The 14514-nt window shown below is 40.0% G+C and overlaps 1 protein-coding gene across 2 annotated transcripts in view; it reads left to right on the forward strand.

Annotated features, from left to right (window-relative positions):
- GRIN3A (glutamate ionotropic receptor NMDA type subunit 3A) overlaps nt 1-14514 on the forward strand; it is a 159713-nt gene that overhangs the window by 101596 nt on the left and 43603 nt on the right. For both annotated transcript variants that reach the window (XM_004423274.2, XM_087419391.1), the window contains 2 exons: nt 7441-7586; nt 11616-11731. In XM_004423274.2, the coding sequence (XP_004423331.1) occupies nt 7441-7586; nt 11616-11731 (262 nt within the window). The remainder of the gene's footprint in view (nt 1-7440; nt 7587-11615; nt 11732-14514) is intronic.

Consider the following 14514-nt stretch of genomic DNA (forward strand, 5'->3'; position numbering starts at 1 on the left):
ATAGAAATAATAAATAACTCCAGCTTTGATGAGATGGCAGATACACAAAGTCGGCATCAAAAAAATGAGGAATGGAGGAAAGTGGCAAAGAGGAGGACGGAATGGAGAATAACTCAGCTAGAGTGAGGAGTGTCACTGGCCACTTCTCATAACCTCAGGCCTGTGCAGGCCGCTGCAACAGCATCTGCCCCTGGGATTTAAAATTAAATTTACAATTAGTCCAAGCATGGTACTAATGCTTCAATTTGAGCCTTTGTAACCAGAGCTTCCTATTACGGGTTCTAGAAAGAAACAAAGGACTGGAGTAGTCGAGACCTCTCCTTGGGGGATTGATACTAAAACGCAGCTAGAAATGAGATGTGTCATCATACTAAAGCCTAAATCTGGGCCATGCCAGGAAGCCTGCTGAGATTTATCAAACCTACCTCTGTTCATTCACGTCCAGAGTTGGCATCTCTTAAGTGATCGATGGGAGTTTAGACTAGAGAGGAATATTTGAAATTTGGGAGTCAAGGAGGTAGTTAGATCAATATTGTCCACACCAGGGACTGGCAAACATTTTCTGTTGGGCCAGGCAGTAAATATTTTAGGCTTTGTGAAACCATGTAGTCTCTCTGCACCTCCTCAGCTCTGCTATTGTAGGGCAAAAGCAGCCATAGACAACATGGAAATGAATGGGCGTGGCTGTGTTCCAGTAAAACTTGATTTACAAAAACAGGTGGCAGGCTGCATCTGGCCCACAGGACATAGTTTGCTGACCCCTCGTCTATCCAAGGCATGTGATGCAGTGACTCAAGTTGTCAGAAGGACCTGGGCTAATGCTCGTATAAATCAAACACGATGTCCAAGAATGCCGTTAACTCGTGATTAGCTGACGTAACATAGAGGGCTTCAGACTGAAAATGAAGAGAAAGGCAGTAAAATGCTTAAACTTAAATGGATAACCTAGCTTCTGTAGAAGAAAATAGGAATGACATGGAAAAAAGAATTGCAACATAAAATGTACTCAGTACTTCACATTAGAAATGCAAGGGTAGGGTTCAGAAAGATTGTTTCCAGCCTCATTTTTCTGTATTCTGCTGTTCAGAGTATGAATAATAACTTGATGAACACACATTCCTGTTTGCTGGGGACAGTCCTAGTTTGTGTTTATTGTCCCTCTGTCATAATCAATAGTGTTCTCTTTTAAAGAAGTGTCCTAGTCTGCAATATAAATTATACGGCCACACCTATTATAACCAAATTGATTTTGAAATTATAGCATAAAGTATGTATTATTCAAAGTTATTGCCAAAACTTGGACAATAACAGTCTATAAAGGCAGAATGTAGTGCTAGATAGGGGGAAGGGCTTCAAATCAGTCACATTCGAATCTTAATTTATCACTCTCTGTGGGTCTTAGACAATGTGCTGAATCTCAATTCTTCATATGTAATAATAAAAGTAGCAATCTCATTAGATTTAAGTGTATTAGGATATAGTAAATATTAGCCGTTATTTTATTGTTGTTATTATTATTATTGTTGTTGTTGTATATTCAATAGATAGATTGGTTGGGTGACACACGAAGTCATCCTTCCTATACAGAAGATTTGTTTCAAGAGGAGTGATTTCCTTGTCACTGGAGACATTCAAGCAGAGACTTAACAGGCACTTAATGAGATGTTATAAATAAAGTCTTACTATTCAAAGTCTGGTCCCTGAACCAAAATATCAACATTATCCCAGCAAATATCTAACATGCTGGGAGCTTGTTAGAAATGCAGACCCTCAGGCTCCAACCTAGACCTAATGAATCAGAATCTACATTTTGAAGAAACTCTAGGTGGTATATTTACCTTCGCTATAAAGGATTCAGGCATCAGTGGACGATTAGAGCAGATGACTTTTAAAGCCCCTCCAAACTCTGAGATCACCCCACGTTGTAGAGTCCATAGGTTGTAATTGGATAAAATAATGGCACGGAGAGGAGCTATGGTCTCAATACCTAGTACATCCCTTTCCATTGGGCAAGTTAAGAATGGCCCTTTCCACCCAACCCCAAAGGACACTATGCCGGCTCTGTTGACTCCATTCCATTTATTATTTAAGTACCAATCTCAGATAAATACAAATGTAGGCCTTAAATGAAAATACTCAAATTGAGATTGTTTTTGATCGAAAGTATCACATCTACCTTGGACATAGCAGCTTGATTATTTCTTGAGTTTGCTTCCATTTTGTCTTGAGCCACTTCTCTGCTTTCTGCAAAAGGGCTATCTGATTATTCTCCATGTAGGTGCTCGGGGTAGAGTTCCGTATTCCATTCATACCGAACAATTCACATACAAATGGATAGTTTAACCTTAGATATTTCCCCAAGGCCTGAAGAGGTTGACACAAATATAAACAGAATTGGAAGAAATATTTAGCTGAAACTTGAAAGAAATTTTTGTCTCTCTGGGACTTCCTGCTGCTGGTTGTAAGGCAGCTCAACGGCTTTAGCTCCTTGTACACTTTCATCCTCCCTCCTTGATGCGGGCTTTCTCTCATCCCTGGATGCTTGAATTACACACCACATGGACACGCAGGATGGACTACGCCAGTCCATCAGGTTGCATCAACTGCTTCTCAGATTCCTTTTCTGATTCTCTTGTTCTGTGACTGTTGAGTAGCTCATTGTTTTTTCCCATTAGAATCTCACACACAGAAATAAAACAGAGTATATTGTTTTGAAAGAATGAACATAAAATTAAAGGAAAATATCCATTTTTAAGGGGAAAGACAACATGAAACGTGACAAAATTATCAACTTTGTAATGTGTCTAACCTAAGAGAATTTTGTGTTAGTAATGATGACTCATTATACCAATATTTATCAAGCATCCACTATGTGTCAAGCACTGTGTTTGTTGCATAGTAAGGATGATGATGACAATACTAATAGCAGCTAACATTTATTGAGAACTTAGGACTGCACACAAGAATGAGATAAGCGTGGAGCCTGCCCTTGTGGAAACTTGTAAGCTAGCAGGAAAAGCAGACATTGAACAAATAATTCCAAGTGTCATCAAAGCTACGTGAAATTGCAGGGCACAATGGGAGGGTGTCACAGGTGGTCTAATCTAGTCGCGGGGTCAGTGAAGGCCTCTCTGAGGAAGTGACATTTAAGAGTTAGCTATACAAAGGAAAGGTAGGGTTGAGCAGAAGGAGCATTCCAGGCACAGTGAAGACAGTGGGCAAGAGTTCTGATCCAGCAAAAAATATATGTTGGAAGAACTGAGAGAACTGGCTACAAGTTAGAGGGCCAGGGGGAGAGTGGGGAGATGAAGCTGGAGAGAAGAAGGCAGGAGCAAGATCATGTTGAACCTTAGAGGCCACATGAGGAGTTTCGACTTTATCCCCAGGGCAATGGGGAGCCACTGATAGGTGTTAAGTGAGTGAGTGACATGATCAGATTTGGGCTCTAAAACGATTACTCTGACTGGATTGGAGGGGAAGAGAGGGACCCTGCAGAGGGCAGAAATGCTGGTGGCTTGGACTAGAGACATGGCAGTGTTTTACAACATCTCCAAGTTAGAGTGGGGTCCCAGTCGGGCTAACAAAATACTTCCTCCCCTGGAGTCTGGATATTTATGTTAATGTTGAAGGATCTTTCCATTCTCAAAACCCCAAAACCATTCCCATCATAGGCATTAGGGCCATGTGAAGGAGAGGTTGGATCCCATGCATGAAAGGCAGCTGAAAGGCATGGACAGGGAAAACCCCAAAGGGCTAGTCCCCACTGGAATTCTGAACCTAAATCTGCTGGTTCCCAACTCCTTCCCATGTCTGGGGAAGGAATGATGTACTGATGCACTCAGCAGGAAAAAGACACCCCGAGTTTGCCTAGAAATAGTTCATAGGCCATAAAAGTATTGCCACAGCATAGTGTGAGGAAATGGACTTCTGAAAGGAATTCTTCTCATATATAAGACAAAAATATTTTAATTACTGACCTAAGATCCTCTTACCTGAAAAGGAGGGTTCATTTCGAAAGCTTGAGTTATAAGCTATAGTGTTAGCCCCCTTGTGCTAAGTGGGATGACTAAGCTCTCATCTCCCTCTGGGTTCAAAGAATAGTTATCAATCAGTCATTTGTCAAGCATTTTATTGAGCAACTACATGACGAGAGGCATTGGAATACAACGGTTAATTAAATGTTTTACATAGAGCTTCCAGTCCACTGAAGAAGCTGAAAGTCTGGACATTAAACTATTACAAATTAAATTTGAAAAGTGCACCTTTGATATGTTCTACAGAAGGAAGGTATGTGTACATGAGCACTTATGGGAGGAGGATCTGACATGGATGGCAAGTTAGGGAAGTGATGACTGAACTGAGAGGAGAAGGATGAGTTAAGTTAAACGAGTGAAGAGAGGATGGAAGAACAGTGGTGAAATGAATTAATTCTATAAACTCTTATAGAGTGCCTGTCAGATGCCAAGCGTCATAACTGGTAACTGCGATACAAAAATGAACGGAGCTCGGTCTGCAGGTCAGGGAAAAGAGCATGGGCCAAATCTCACTAATTGCTAGTATGAGAATTTGATTGTTACTTTAACTACCCGAACCTTAGCATCTTAATCTACAAAATAAGAAAATGACATCTATCTTGCAAGATTATTGTGAGAATTAAAAATGTTTAAAGCCCTTAGCTCACTGCCCGGCACATAAGTAGAAAATTTTATAATGACCAGATGGAGAGTCAGTATGACGTAGCGTCAGAAGCAGTGTTCCACATGGTCAAAAACTCACTATTTTCGATCAGACTGGGTTCGAATCCCAGGTCCAACATTTACTTGCTCTGTGGCCTTGAGCAAATGACAAACTTTCTAATCTTTAGTCTCTTCATCTATAAAAATCAGATAATAGAAATACCTCATAAGTTTCTTGGGAGCATCGGAGGAGATAATGCATGAGAAGTGTGAAAGTTGGTTTAATGAATACCTAGGCGACATATTGGGTATGTACAAGGTGCTGTATCAGCACAGATGAATAAGCAGTGAATTATTTTTGTTGTTGCTGTCCCGGATGGGGTGAAGCTGGATAAGATCAAAGACTTCATATAGAAAGTCTTGATCTAGGCATTAAAAAATAAATAGATGTTAGGGAGACAGAATGCTGATAAATTTGCCCTGCTCAAGCCTTCGGGCTGCAACTTGCTGTTGTGAGAATGGCGAGGGGGTTTAAGGCTTAAGGGGAATATTTTAAAAGACTAGTGAGTTCATTCCAATAAACATCTTCACTCCAGTTGCTGCCATGAGCCGGAAGGCAGGATGTTGAGGTCAATAATATCTATGAGATAGGCTTTGAAATCAGACAGACTTGGGTTCTAATCCAGTCCCTGCTACTTCCAGCTGCGTGATCTTATGCCCGTTACTTCACTTCTCTGAGCTTCATTTTAATAGTCTTTAAAAAGGAAGTAATAATAGTGCCCTTTTCATGAAGCTCTTATGAAGATTAAACAAGGTAATGCATGTAAAGGACTAAACACCATTTTTGGCACATAATAAATATTCAGTAAATGTTAGCTATTGTTATTATTGTTGATACCTCACTAAGGTTATGCTGGCATAAAACGTTAGAACGTGTTCAGTGTAAGGAGTGATTACATTAAACAGAGGATATTCCATATCACCTACTCAACAGTGGGACATCCACAGAAATCTCATAAACAACCAGATGGTGAGTTCCTAGGTGGCAATGATTGCAAGCATTTACCTTTGTGGCCCCAATAACGTTGGAAGTTGTACAAAGCAGGCCCTCAATTAATGTTGAATAAATTAATAAGTGATTTATTTTGCTGATTAATAGAAAAAAATAAAGTTTTTCCCACTTATAAACATGAGGCATGTTTCTGTAGACAATCTATAAATAAATAAATACACTTATAATTTCACCACCAATAGAACAACCATTGTTAATATCTTGATATGTTTTTTTCCAAGGTGTGTGTGTGTACATATATGATATATGCGGGGGATCATAGTATTTAAAATAGCTATATACATATTTAATTTTGATCGTGCCATACAAAAGCTTTTTCTCCATTTGTCATATGGGCTTTTGCCTTGTTTTATGAAATGTGCTTTGCAAATATGATTTATACTGCATAACATTCTATAAAGATTGCCGTATAATTTATTTAACTATTGTTATATTGTTAGACCTTTAGTGTGTGGCAAAACTAATTCATCTTCAAATATAAGTTATTTGTTACCTTGAATAAGTGAATAGGGAGTTCTTAACCTTTTGGGGTTGTAGACAACTTGAAAACCTAATTTTTAAAAAAATGAAACTCTGCACTATCTCCCTCACAGAAGGAAATTACAACCACATATTTACATAAAATTTTGCTTACAATTTCATGAGCTTTAAAAACTCCATGAAGCCCCACCCAGGGATTTCTGTCCCCAGGGCTTCAGGTCAAAACCAATGATATCAAGTATGTTAATGTGAAGCAGAATAAAAAAATGCAAAAACTTTAACGTAACCATTGAGGAGAAGTATAATCACTAAAATACGGCTGACTACAGGATATTCAACTATTTTCATAAGATGGTCCAATCTCAGTTCATTCTTATATTTGAAATAATCTAAGTCTCAATTCTACATTAACACTTCTCTACAACTTTAATGAATACTAATGTTTTATATGCTGTGTCTTTATTATCCTCAGTGATAGAGAGCCTCTGTAAAATCCCAGCGTACTGCCTCTCCTCACTGTGAGGTCTTGCATCCTGGAGAACTATGACATTACTGGGTTTACTCCAGTTACCCTTCTCTGTTGCTCCTAATTGTCTTACATTCCATTCATTCCATTTAAGCAAATATACAGCATGATTCAGCACTGGATAATGCAGTTATTGAAAAGAAAGGGATCATTTCATAATAACACCAAAAATAAATTCAACACACTTAAAATATAATATAGCATAAAGACAGATAAACATAAAAGATGTATTCACTGCTTTGGGTCAGGTATATTTCAATCTCAGGATGCAAGGTTTTATCTTGGCTTTTGCGTAGTTCTAACCAAGGAGGAGCACAATCTTTAATTTATTATCTTAACTTTATACTTTGATGTGAAATTTATAACAATGAGGCCAATTCTGCATGCCAATTTATACAGTTTCTAAAGAATTCTGATAGGTTTTCAATATAAAGCAGAAAATTGTTTTTTATTTTCTGTTGTTTCTGTCCATTTGCTTCCAAAGATTGAACAATTACTTATGTGAAAGTTGAGATACGAAAGAGCATGTACCTATATCTGCGCATTTCTGTGTACATATTTATGACCGCATGTGTTTGAAAAATTCTAAATCGTTACTAGATTCCAAAGAATGATGGGAAAGGAAAATTTTGAAAACAATTCTAAGAATAATTTATATTGAAGACATTTCTTTTTCTCCCTCCTAGCTACATCATCCCTCCCAAGGCTTCCGCTTTGGAACTGTCCGGGAAAGCAGTGCTGAAGATTATGTGAGGCAAAGCTTTCCAGAGATGCATGAGTATATGAGAAGATACAATGTACCAGCCACCCCCAATGGAGTGGAATATCTAAAGTGAGTGTGAACCTCTTGGGTCCAAAAAGTTCTCACTGAAAGAGAAGTCTTAGTTACTGGTGTAGTGTTTTGGTTTTTTTAAATGACAGCTAAATATACCCACTGTGTGTTCAGTAATACCTCACACTGTGTGAGGTCCAGAAGGCAATATGGAACAGTGTGCATTTAATTATGTGACCTGATTACTAGTTACCTGCATAGTCCCAAGTTGGCAGTAGCTTTGCTCAAAGTGCCGGTGGGGTCATTAGTGTAGCAGATGGTGGGGGAAGGAAATGTTGGCTTGACATCACTTGAGAAAACAATGGTGCTGAAATGATCAAACACTCAGGGAATGTGGCCAGAGGATAAAGTGTCCCAAAGCAACCCTTTCCTTCACAGTGAATCTCTAAGCCCATGGACTGTCTCCTCTTGCCACAAGGATATGGAATTTATCTTAGAGATTTCCTGTAGAAAGGAAATAAAAGACAGTGATTCCCAAGCCTGCATCCTTCTCATCAGAATTTATGAGAAGCAATCAAGAGCAATCACACCTCCATGGCAGATTATCAGAGCCTGTAATTCAGTGAAGCTGAATGCAAAGGAGGATGGTGTAGTTATGGATCTGCTCATCTTGTCTGCCTGGGAGAAGGGAATGAATGGCTCCTGGTAAGCACCATAGCCTGAGGGTGAGCAATCCTCTCCCTCCTCCTTGATGACCTTAGGACAATGACATACATTCAAACCTCCAATCCCTAGAATCGTGCAGCATCAGGAAACTGGTTTCTCTATGGCCAACCACAATAATCTTCCCAGTGGACCACAGGACTTGCCATTTCAAATTCTTTTTTAAGAAAGAAGGGAAATAAATAATTTCATGGGACATACAGGGTCTGTATTTCTCGAGAGCACTAGTAAAAGGCCCCTAAAACAATTTTATGGACTTTTAACTAGAATCTAGAGAGGAAGCCTTGTGCTCTCGGTTTTGCAAAGTTATACCTGGTGTTTAAGCACTGTGAAATGGCACTTTCAGTTTTGCAAGAACATTAAAACATTAGAGTCCCTCTCTGACACAGAGTTCAGTGCTCCTTTGCCTCGCAGCTCCTCTTCAATATTCTCTCCTTCAGGCAAATTCATGGCTGAGAGAGAGAATAAGATGTCAGGAAGACGGCAGTGGCTCCTACCTAGATAGTAATGGCTGACAGACCGGGCTCTTCAGGCAGTGTGAAACGGGTAAGATGAGCCACTGCTGCAGTTCCCCCTCAGCACTCAGGGTATGTATTTATTCTGGAGGCTTCAGCTGAGAACACTCCTATGCTCAGACCTGGCCCCACTCTAGCCTAGAGAGAAGAAATCGTTAGAAAAGCAGGCACAGATGAAGAAGCTGAGACCCCAAACAAGCAACTTGTCCATGGTGATACAGCTCCCAAGCGGCACAGTCAGGACTAGAACCAGGTCTCTAGAATCCAGCCACTGCTGCAGGCTAGTCTAGGAACCATAGCAGAATAGTAGGTCCTTGACGTTCAAAGATTGGTCTATGTTCCAGTTAGCATGGAAGCTTGTGAGAAATGCAAACTCTCAGGCCCCATCCCAGAATCTGCATTTTAACAAGCTCCGCAGGTGATTCACTGATGGAGGTGAAATTGGAATATAGCAAAGCTTATCATTAATGCCCCCTCGCTTATTGTCTCTGGGCTTCTCTCTCCACTTTTGACCGAGTCCCGCCTATGCTCTTAGCCATCACTCCAAGCAGCCACAGTCCTCATGTTGCCCCCCTGACACCCCAGAGCCCTGACCTGCAGGGCACAACCCCTGAAGTCACCTGTACAAGACAGCTTCCTGTTTTAAACTTGTCCTTCCTTTCTCCCACCAAAATTCCCCTGAGCTTTGTTCTACTCACTCAGGGCCCTGCTTTCCGAGGTGACAGTATTCCAGTAAATCAATCCATATTAAAGTATTAATTTTAGTATGTCTATATAGACTGTTTCTTGTGGCATATGTATTATTAAATGGATGTTCAAAAAGACAGAGCATGATTCTAAAATGGGAGAAACAACTGGAGGCCCTGCCAGCTATGAGGATGATTCAGCTGGTCTAGAAACTACTCACACCTGGGTCAGAGTGGCCACTTCCTCACCAGTGACTCAGGGCCCCATCGAAGACTGTGAGCTAATTGCCTCTTGCGTTCCTATACAATAGAGACCTGTCGTAGCTAACTTCACTTTGCAGCCCAAAATCAGGAGTAGCTATTTAAGGAAACCACTGAGACTGGACCTGAGGAATTACTGGTTAGAAAAACTGAACCCCCACCTTTTTATTATTATTACCACCACAGATATTGGCAAGTTATTGGTAAATGGTAAATTGTTGCTATGTAGCTCCCAAGGTACATTCTGCTACTGTGACAGTAAAACTTTGGAGAAAGATGAGAAAGATCTTTCAGCTTGATTTTTATTTTATTGCCAGGATTCCATTGAGGTTCCTCATCATCAGCTCCTAGAAGACAATTCACATTCCCAACCCTTTCTGAAACTTCCCATAGCTGTGGAGCTGGGAGGTGGTTTTCATTTTGGTTAAAGTTAAACATAGGCCTCGTTGTAACTTAAATCCAATACCCCTGGAAAAGAGGATGTGCTTTGAGTTGGCTATTTCACTTCCTGGAAGAGCAGGTCATTGGCCATTGGCACCAAGAAGGGGAGTTGACCTACTTGCTCTGTGTCCTTGTGTGGCCCAGACAAAGTCACCCATGTAAAGATGTACTTCCTGCCCAACGACGAATCTTAGAGGTGTGTAGGGGTGTCTCTCTTTTAGATTTTTGATGGGCACTAGCCATGTTCTCCTCTGAGTTTACAGGCCACTCCTCTGTATTGAAGTCCAACAGCCTCATTTTTGGCTCTAAGAGAGAAATGACTGAGCTCAGATGGAATAGAGAAGAATTGTTCTCTTTGCTGAGCTCTTTGGACCCCCTGAGGGTCGGAAAGCCTTTTTTAAATGGATGTATGTCCTACAGTTTTCCAAAAAGTATTTGAGGTGATGGAAAACAAGAGTCATTGCATACAGCTTAAACAGTTCTCTTTGAAACTCCTCCTTCCTTGCCTCCTTTGTAAGGGGGAGATCAGCTGGTGCTGAGACATAGCCTTCCTCCATACCATCTCTGAGCCTATGTTCAAAAAATGGGGAGAACACACGAAGGACGCACAAGGTATCTGTTGGCATCTTGAGCCCAAACCACATCCAATTCACTGATATAGTCCAGGGACACCTACCTTAAATGGTTCTTGCCTGAACTGCCTCCTGGGATGGGAGTGAAACATGAATCTTTGGAGACATATTAATAAATCAGATCGGTAAGGTCTATTACATATGCTTCCCCTTCCATTTCTTGAATGCTAGCCTATGGACTTTAAAGAGACCTTACCTCCCTTTTCCCCAGGACTACTAGATCTCTTTTTTGCATTTCCTTAATACGTACTCCTAAATAGGAAATAATGCCTGATCTCTAAAGAATATGATAGTGACCATGACAGAAAGAAATAAGAATTTCTGCATACTGATTAATGAAACCACCTGGCCCCAACAACTAGCTGTGTAACCTGGATCAAGTTACTTCGACTCTCTCAGCATCAATTTCCTCACCTGTTAAAATAGGATAATACGACCCACCTCACGACCATTATGAGTGATAAAATGTATGGAGAGCAATAAATACGATGCCTAGTGCAAACAAGTCGCTCAGTTAATCTAAGAGAAATGGACCTTCCCGTTCAATTAAGAGTCACTCTGGCTTTGTTGTTGGATTTAGAAGTAATGAAAGAACCTGGTAGATAAACCCATTGGAAAGACATCATGCTCTCTTATAAGAGTGTCTGTTTCCCCTGGTCTGTTCTCTACAGGTCAGTGAGATGTCAACAAGGCTGAGTCAGCAGCCAGTTAGCTTCGGCTGCCCTCAGTGTCCAGGTTTCTGTCCCCTAAACAAAGCCAGCTGTCAGCCTTAGTGCTTCCTGTACATTAATGAATCATTTTTCACTTTTCTTCTCTTGGTCTTAAATATAGGAATGATCCAGAGAAACTAGACGCCTTCATCATGGACAAAGCCCTTCTGGATTATGAAGTGTCAGTAGATGCTGACTGCAAACTTCTAACTGTGGGGAAGCCATTTGCCATAGAAGGTATTAATCAGTCACTCTTGATTCCCTTCTATTCAGGATGTGCTCAGTTTGTCAACCTAGCAAGTGACAAATGCCAAAGTCAGAGGCAAAGAGCTATTCATCATCCTTTGTTTTCATTTTCAACTCATAAGCACTTAGCTATTAAGTTGCTGAAGTTAGGAATTTATTTTTGACCTATTCCACAAACATTTATTTACCCAATTGTTAGAAAAACAACAAAAACCAAAAAAACATTGTTGTTACCCAAATGATGTTGCTTCAGATCTCCTGGAGTGGTGGCATAGTGTAATAAAAAGGGGAGTCCAATTTTAACTTAATCTGCATTTCTAATGGCCAAGTCCTGTAATGAATCTGATGCAAAAATTAGAACGATTGCATTTTACAACTGGAAGGACCCAATGTTAATCTAAGCCAATCTACTCACTTTATCCACAAGAAAGCCCAAGGACATTACATCACTTTTTCATAATCGCACAATTAGATGATAAGACTGGAATTAGAATCCAAATCTCATGGTTCTTAAATAAATGTTTTTCCACTAGTGGAAAATAAGTAGAAATAAACATCTCCTTCTGTAGCTCAGTAACCTTTAGGAGTCCTAAACAAATCCTTGATGGGGATCTCAGGTTTGCCTTTCCCCCCACTGGCAGCAAATTTTTGCTTCCAGCTTGATCAACCAATCAATCAAACTTCAGAACCAAAGAAGGATTGCTTTGTCAGTCGTTCCTTTCATTCTGGACAACAGTTGATTTATGAGGCTGATAGTTTGAACCAGCAAATTTCACATCTCCCAATTCCCAGCTTCCCTTCTCTGACAGTACATGCTGCTCTCAAGACAGCCATGCTCACTTGTCAGAAAACACTTTGACTTGAAACAATCCCATGGGGGTGCCCAAGTCCTATTTCCAGAAAACTCTGCTTTCCTGTATGTTAACTGGTGTATCAAGACTATTCTGATTCCAATTTCCCACCCACAGTGGGTCGCTGTCTCCCCGAAACACATCAACACATTTTTTTACTTCAGTCTTTGTTTTTGTGATGAATGAGAACATAACGGCTGATGCTGTTTCTTCGAGCCTTCTCCTAAGAGAAATCAATCTCCTCTCCAGGCAAAGTGACCTCCATCTGAACCAGGGATAGAACTCAGGAAGAGAGAGATTTCATGGTAGTAGTCTTCTCTTAAGACTACAGTCTGAGATAGCAAAGGCACAAAAAGAAAAGAAAAAGCTGGAACCAAAAGAACATTCATTATATAACCCTGTTTTTATGTAATAATGGAAAAATTCCCATTTTTGTGGCATCTGGGGATATGGAAGGGATGTTACTTTTTTTTTCTGTCCTAGATACACTGGGTAATTGAGGTCCCTACTGCCATTAGCAGCTACTAACAATGAATCATTGGTAGCGGGCATAAGAATGAGGGACTCCATTTTCCACCTTTGTCTTCAGGGGGCAACCCTGTCTTGTCAAAAGGCAGTGGTGAAATGGCTTGTTTGCCTCTGCTGGACCCCAGTGCCAGATGCCACACAATTAACTCCCCACTGGTTTCCTGTTTACGTTTCCATCTGTGCTCATGAGACTTAGGGTCTTACAGTTCCCATCATCTCCAGACGCCACATTGTTTTCAAACGGGATGCGTGGAAGAGAGCAGAAAAGACTCTGTCTACAAGAGAGCAGAAAGACTGATTTGAACAGAGAGAGCATTCTCATCATTGTTGGTTTATTCTAAAAAAAACATTCCTGGTTTATTCCAGGTGAGGTGCAAATCAGAAAATTGAATTCTGTACTGTCCCTACCAATGAGTTCACAACCTAAAAACAGAACTTGGTAAAACACAAAGGGAGGCTACTTATAAAGTTACAAACAACAATATGATAGAGATACTAGTAAAGGTCTTGATTGCTGCTTTTATTAAAAAATGTTAACTATCTCATAGATTTTTAGAGACTATTTCTCTCTTAATGAAAATTTTAAAAATAATATATGCTTTTCTTTCACAACATGTAGATTTCTTGAACTTATGAAAATGTGGACTTTATTATTAATTTTTAGACTTTACAGGCATAAAAATATCATCAAAGCAATTTATGAACAATTCTTACTCATTTATCTTACAGGAATGTTTCATGTGTCCATCTGTATCCTTTCACAGGATCTAGTACAATGCTAGGCATATAACAGTTATGTAATAAGTGATGTATTACCTGTTATATAACTCATTAGGTTAGACGTGAAATAAGTGCCTAATTCACTTACTAATGTAGTTAATCAAAAGCACCCTGATAGTCTGTATATACTTTCCCTGGCGCTTAAATGACTTAGAGAATTTAGGAGGGAAAACAGAGTCCATTGATTTCCTCATGCTGAAGGTACATTGGCTCTCTATAGTATTGATACAACACCAACTCATGGTGACTACCAAATGCCCCTCCCAGCTACACCATTCTGCATTTACTTAGGCTTACAAGGTAAGAGTGAGGCAAATGAGAGACAGTGGCTCCACACAGAGTTTGAAATCTTATCATGAGTACTCGGCACAGCAAACCCAAACCATTAAGAATTCAAGAGCATGCGGCAAGTCTTTAATCATATTAAATAATACACACCAGGGGCACAAAGACATATTTTGTGCTCTGGAAAAAACGGAAGTGCTGAGATAAATGAATACGTGTCCTAAATTTATGCATTGGAGTTAGCTGACAATAAAGGTCAAGTGAGAGGAAAGAGTAATGAAACCACAGAGTAATGATTTGTGACCTTTCTGCTGAAGACCTTTGCCTGTT

This window comes from Ceratotherium simum, chromosome 29, assembly GCF_057802395.1.
Source record: "Ceratotherium simum simum isolate JZ-2026a chromosome 29, ASM5780239v1, whole genome shotgun sequence".
Lineage (NCBI taxonomy): Eukaryota > Metazoa > Chordata > Mammalia > Perissodactyla > Rhinocerotidae > Ceratotherium > Ceratotherium simum.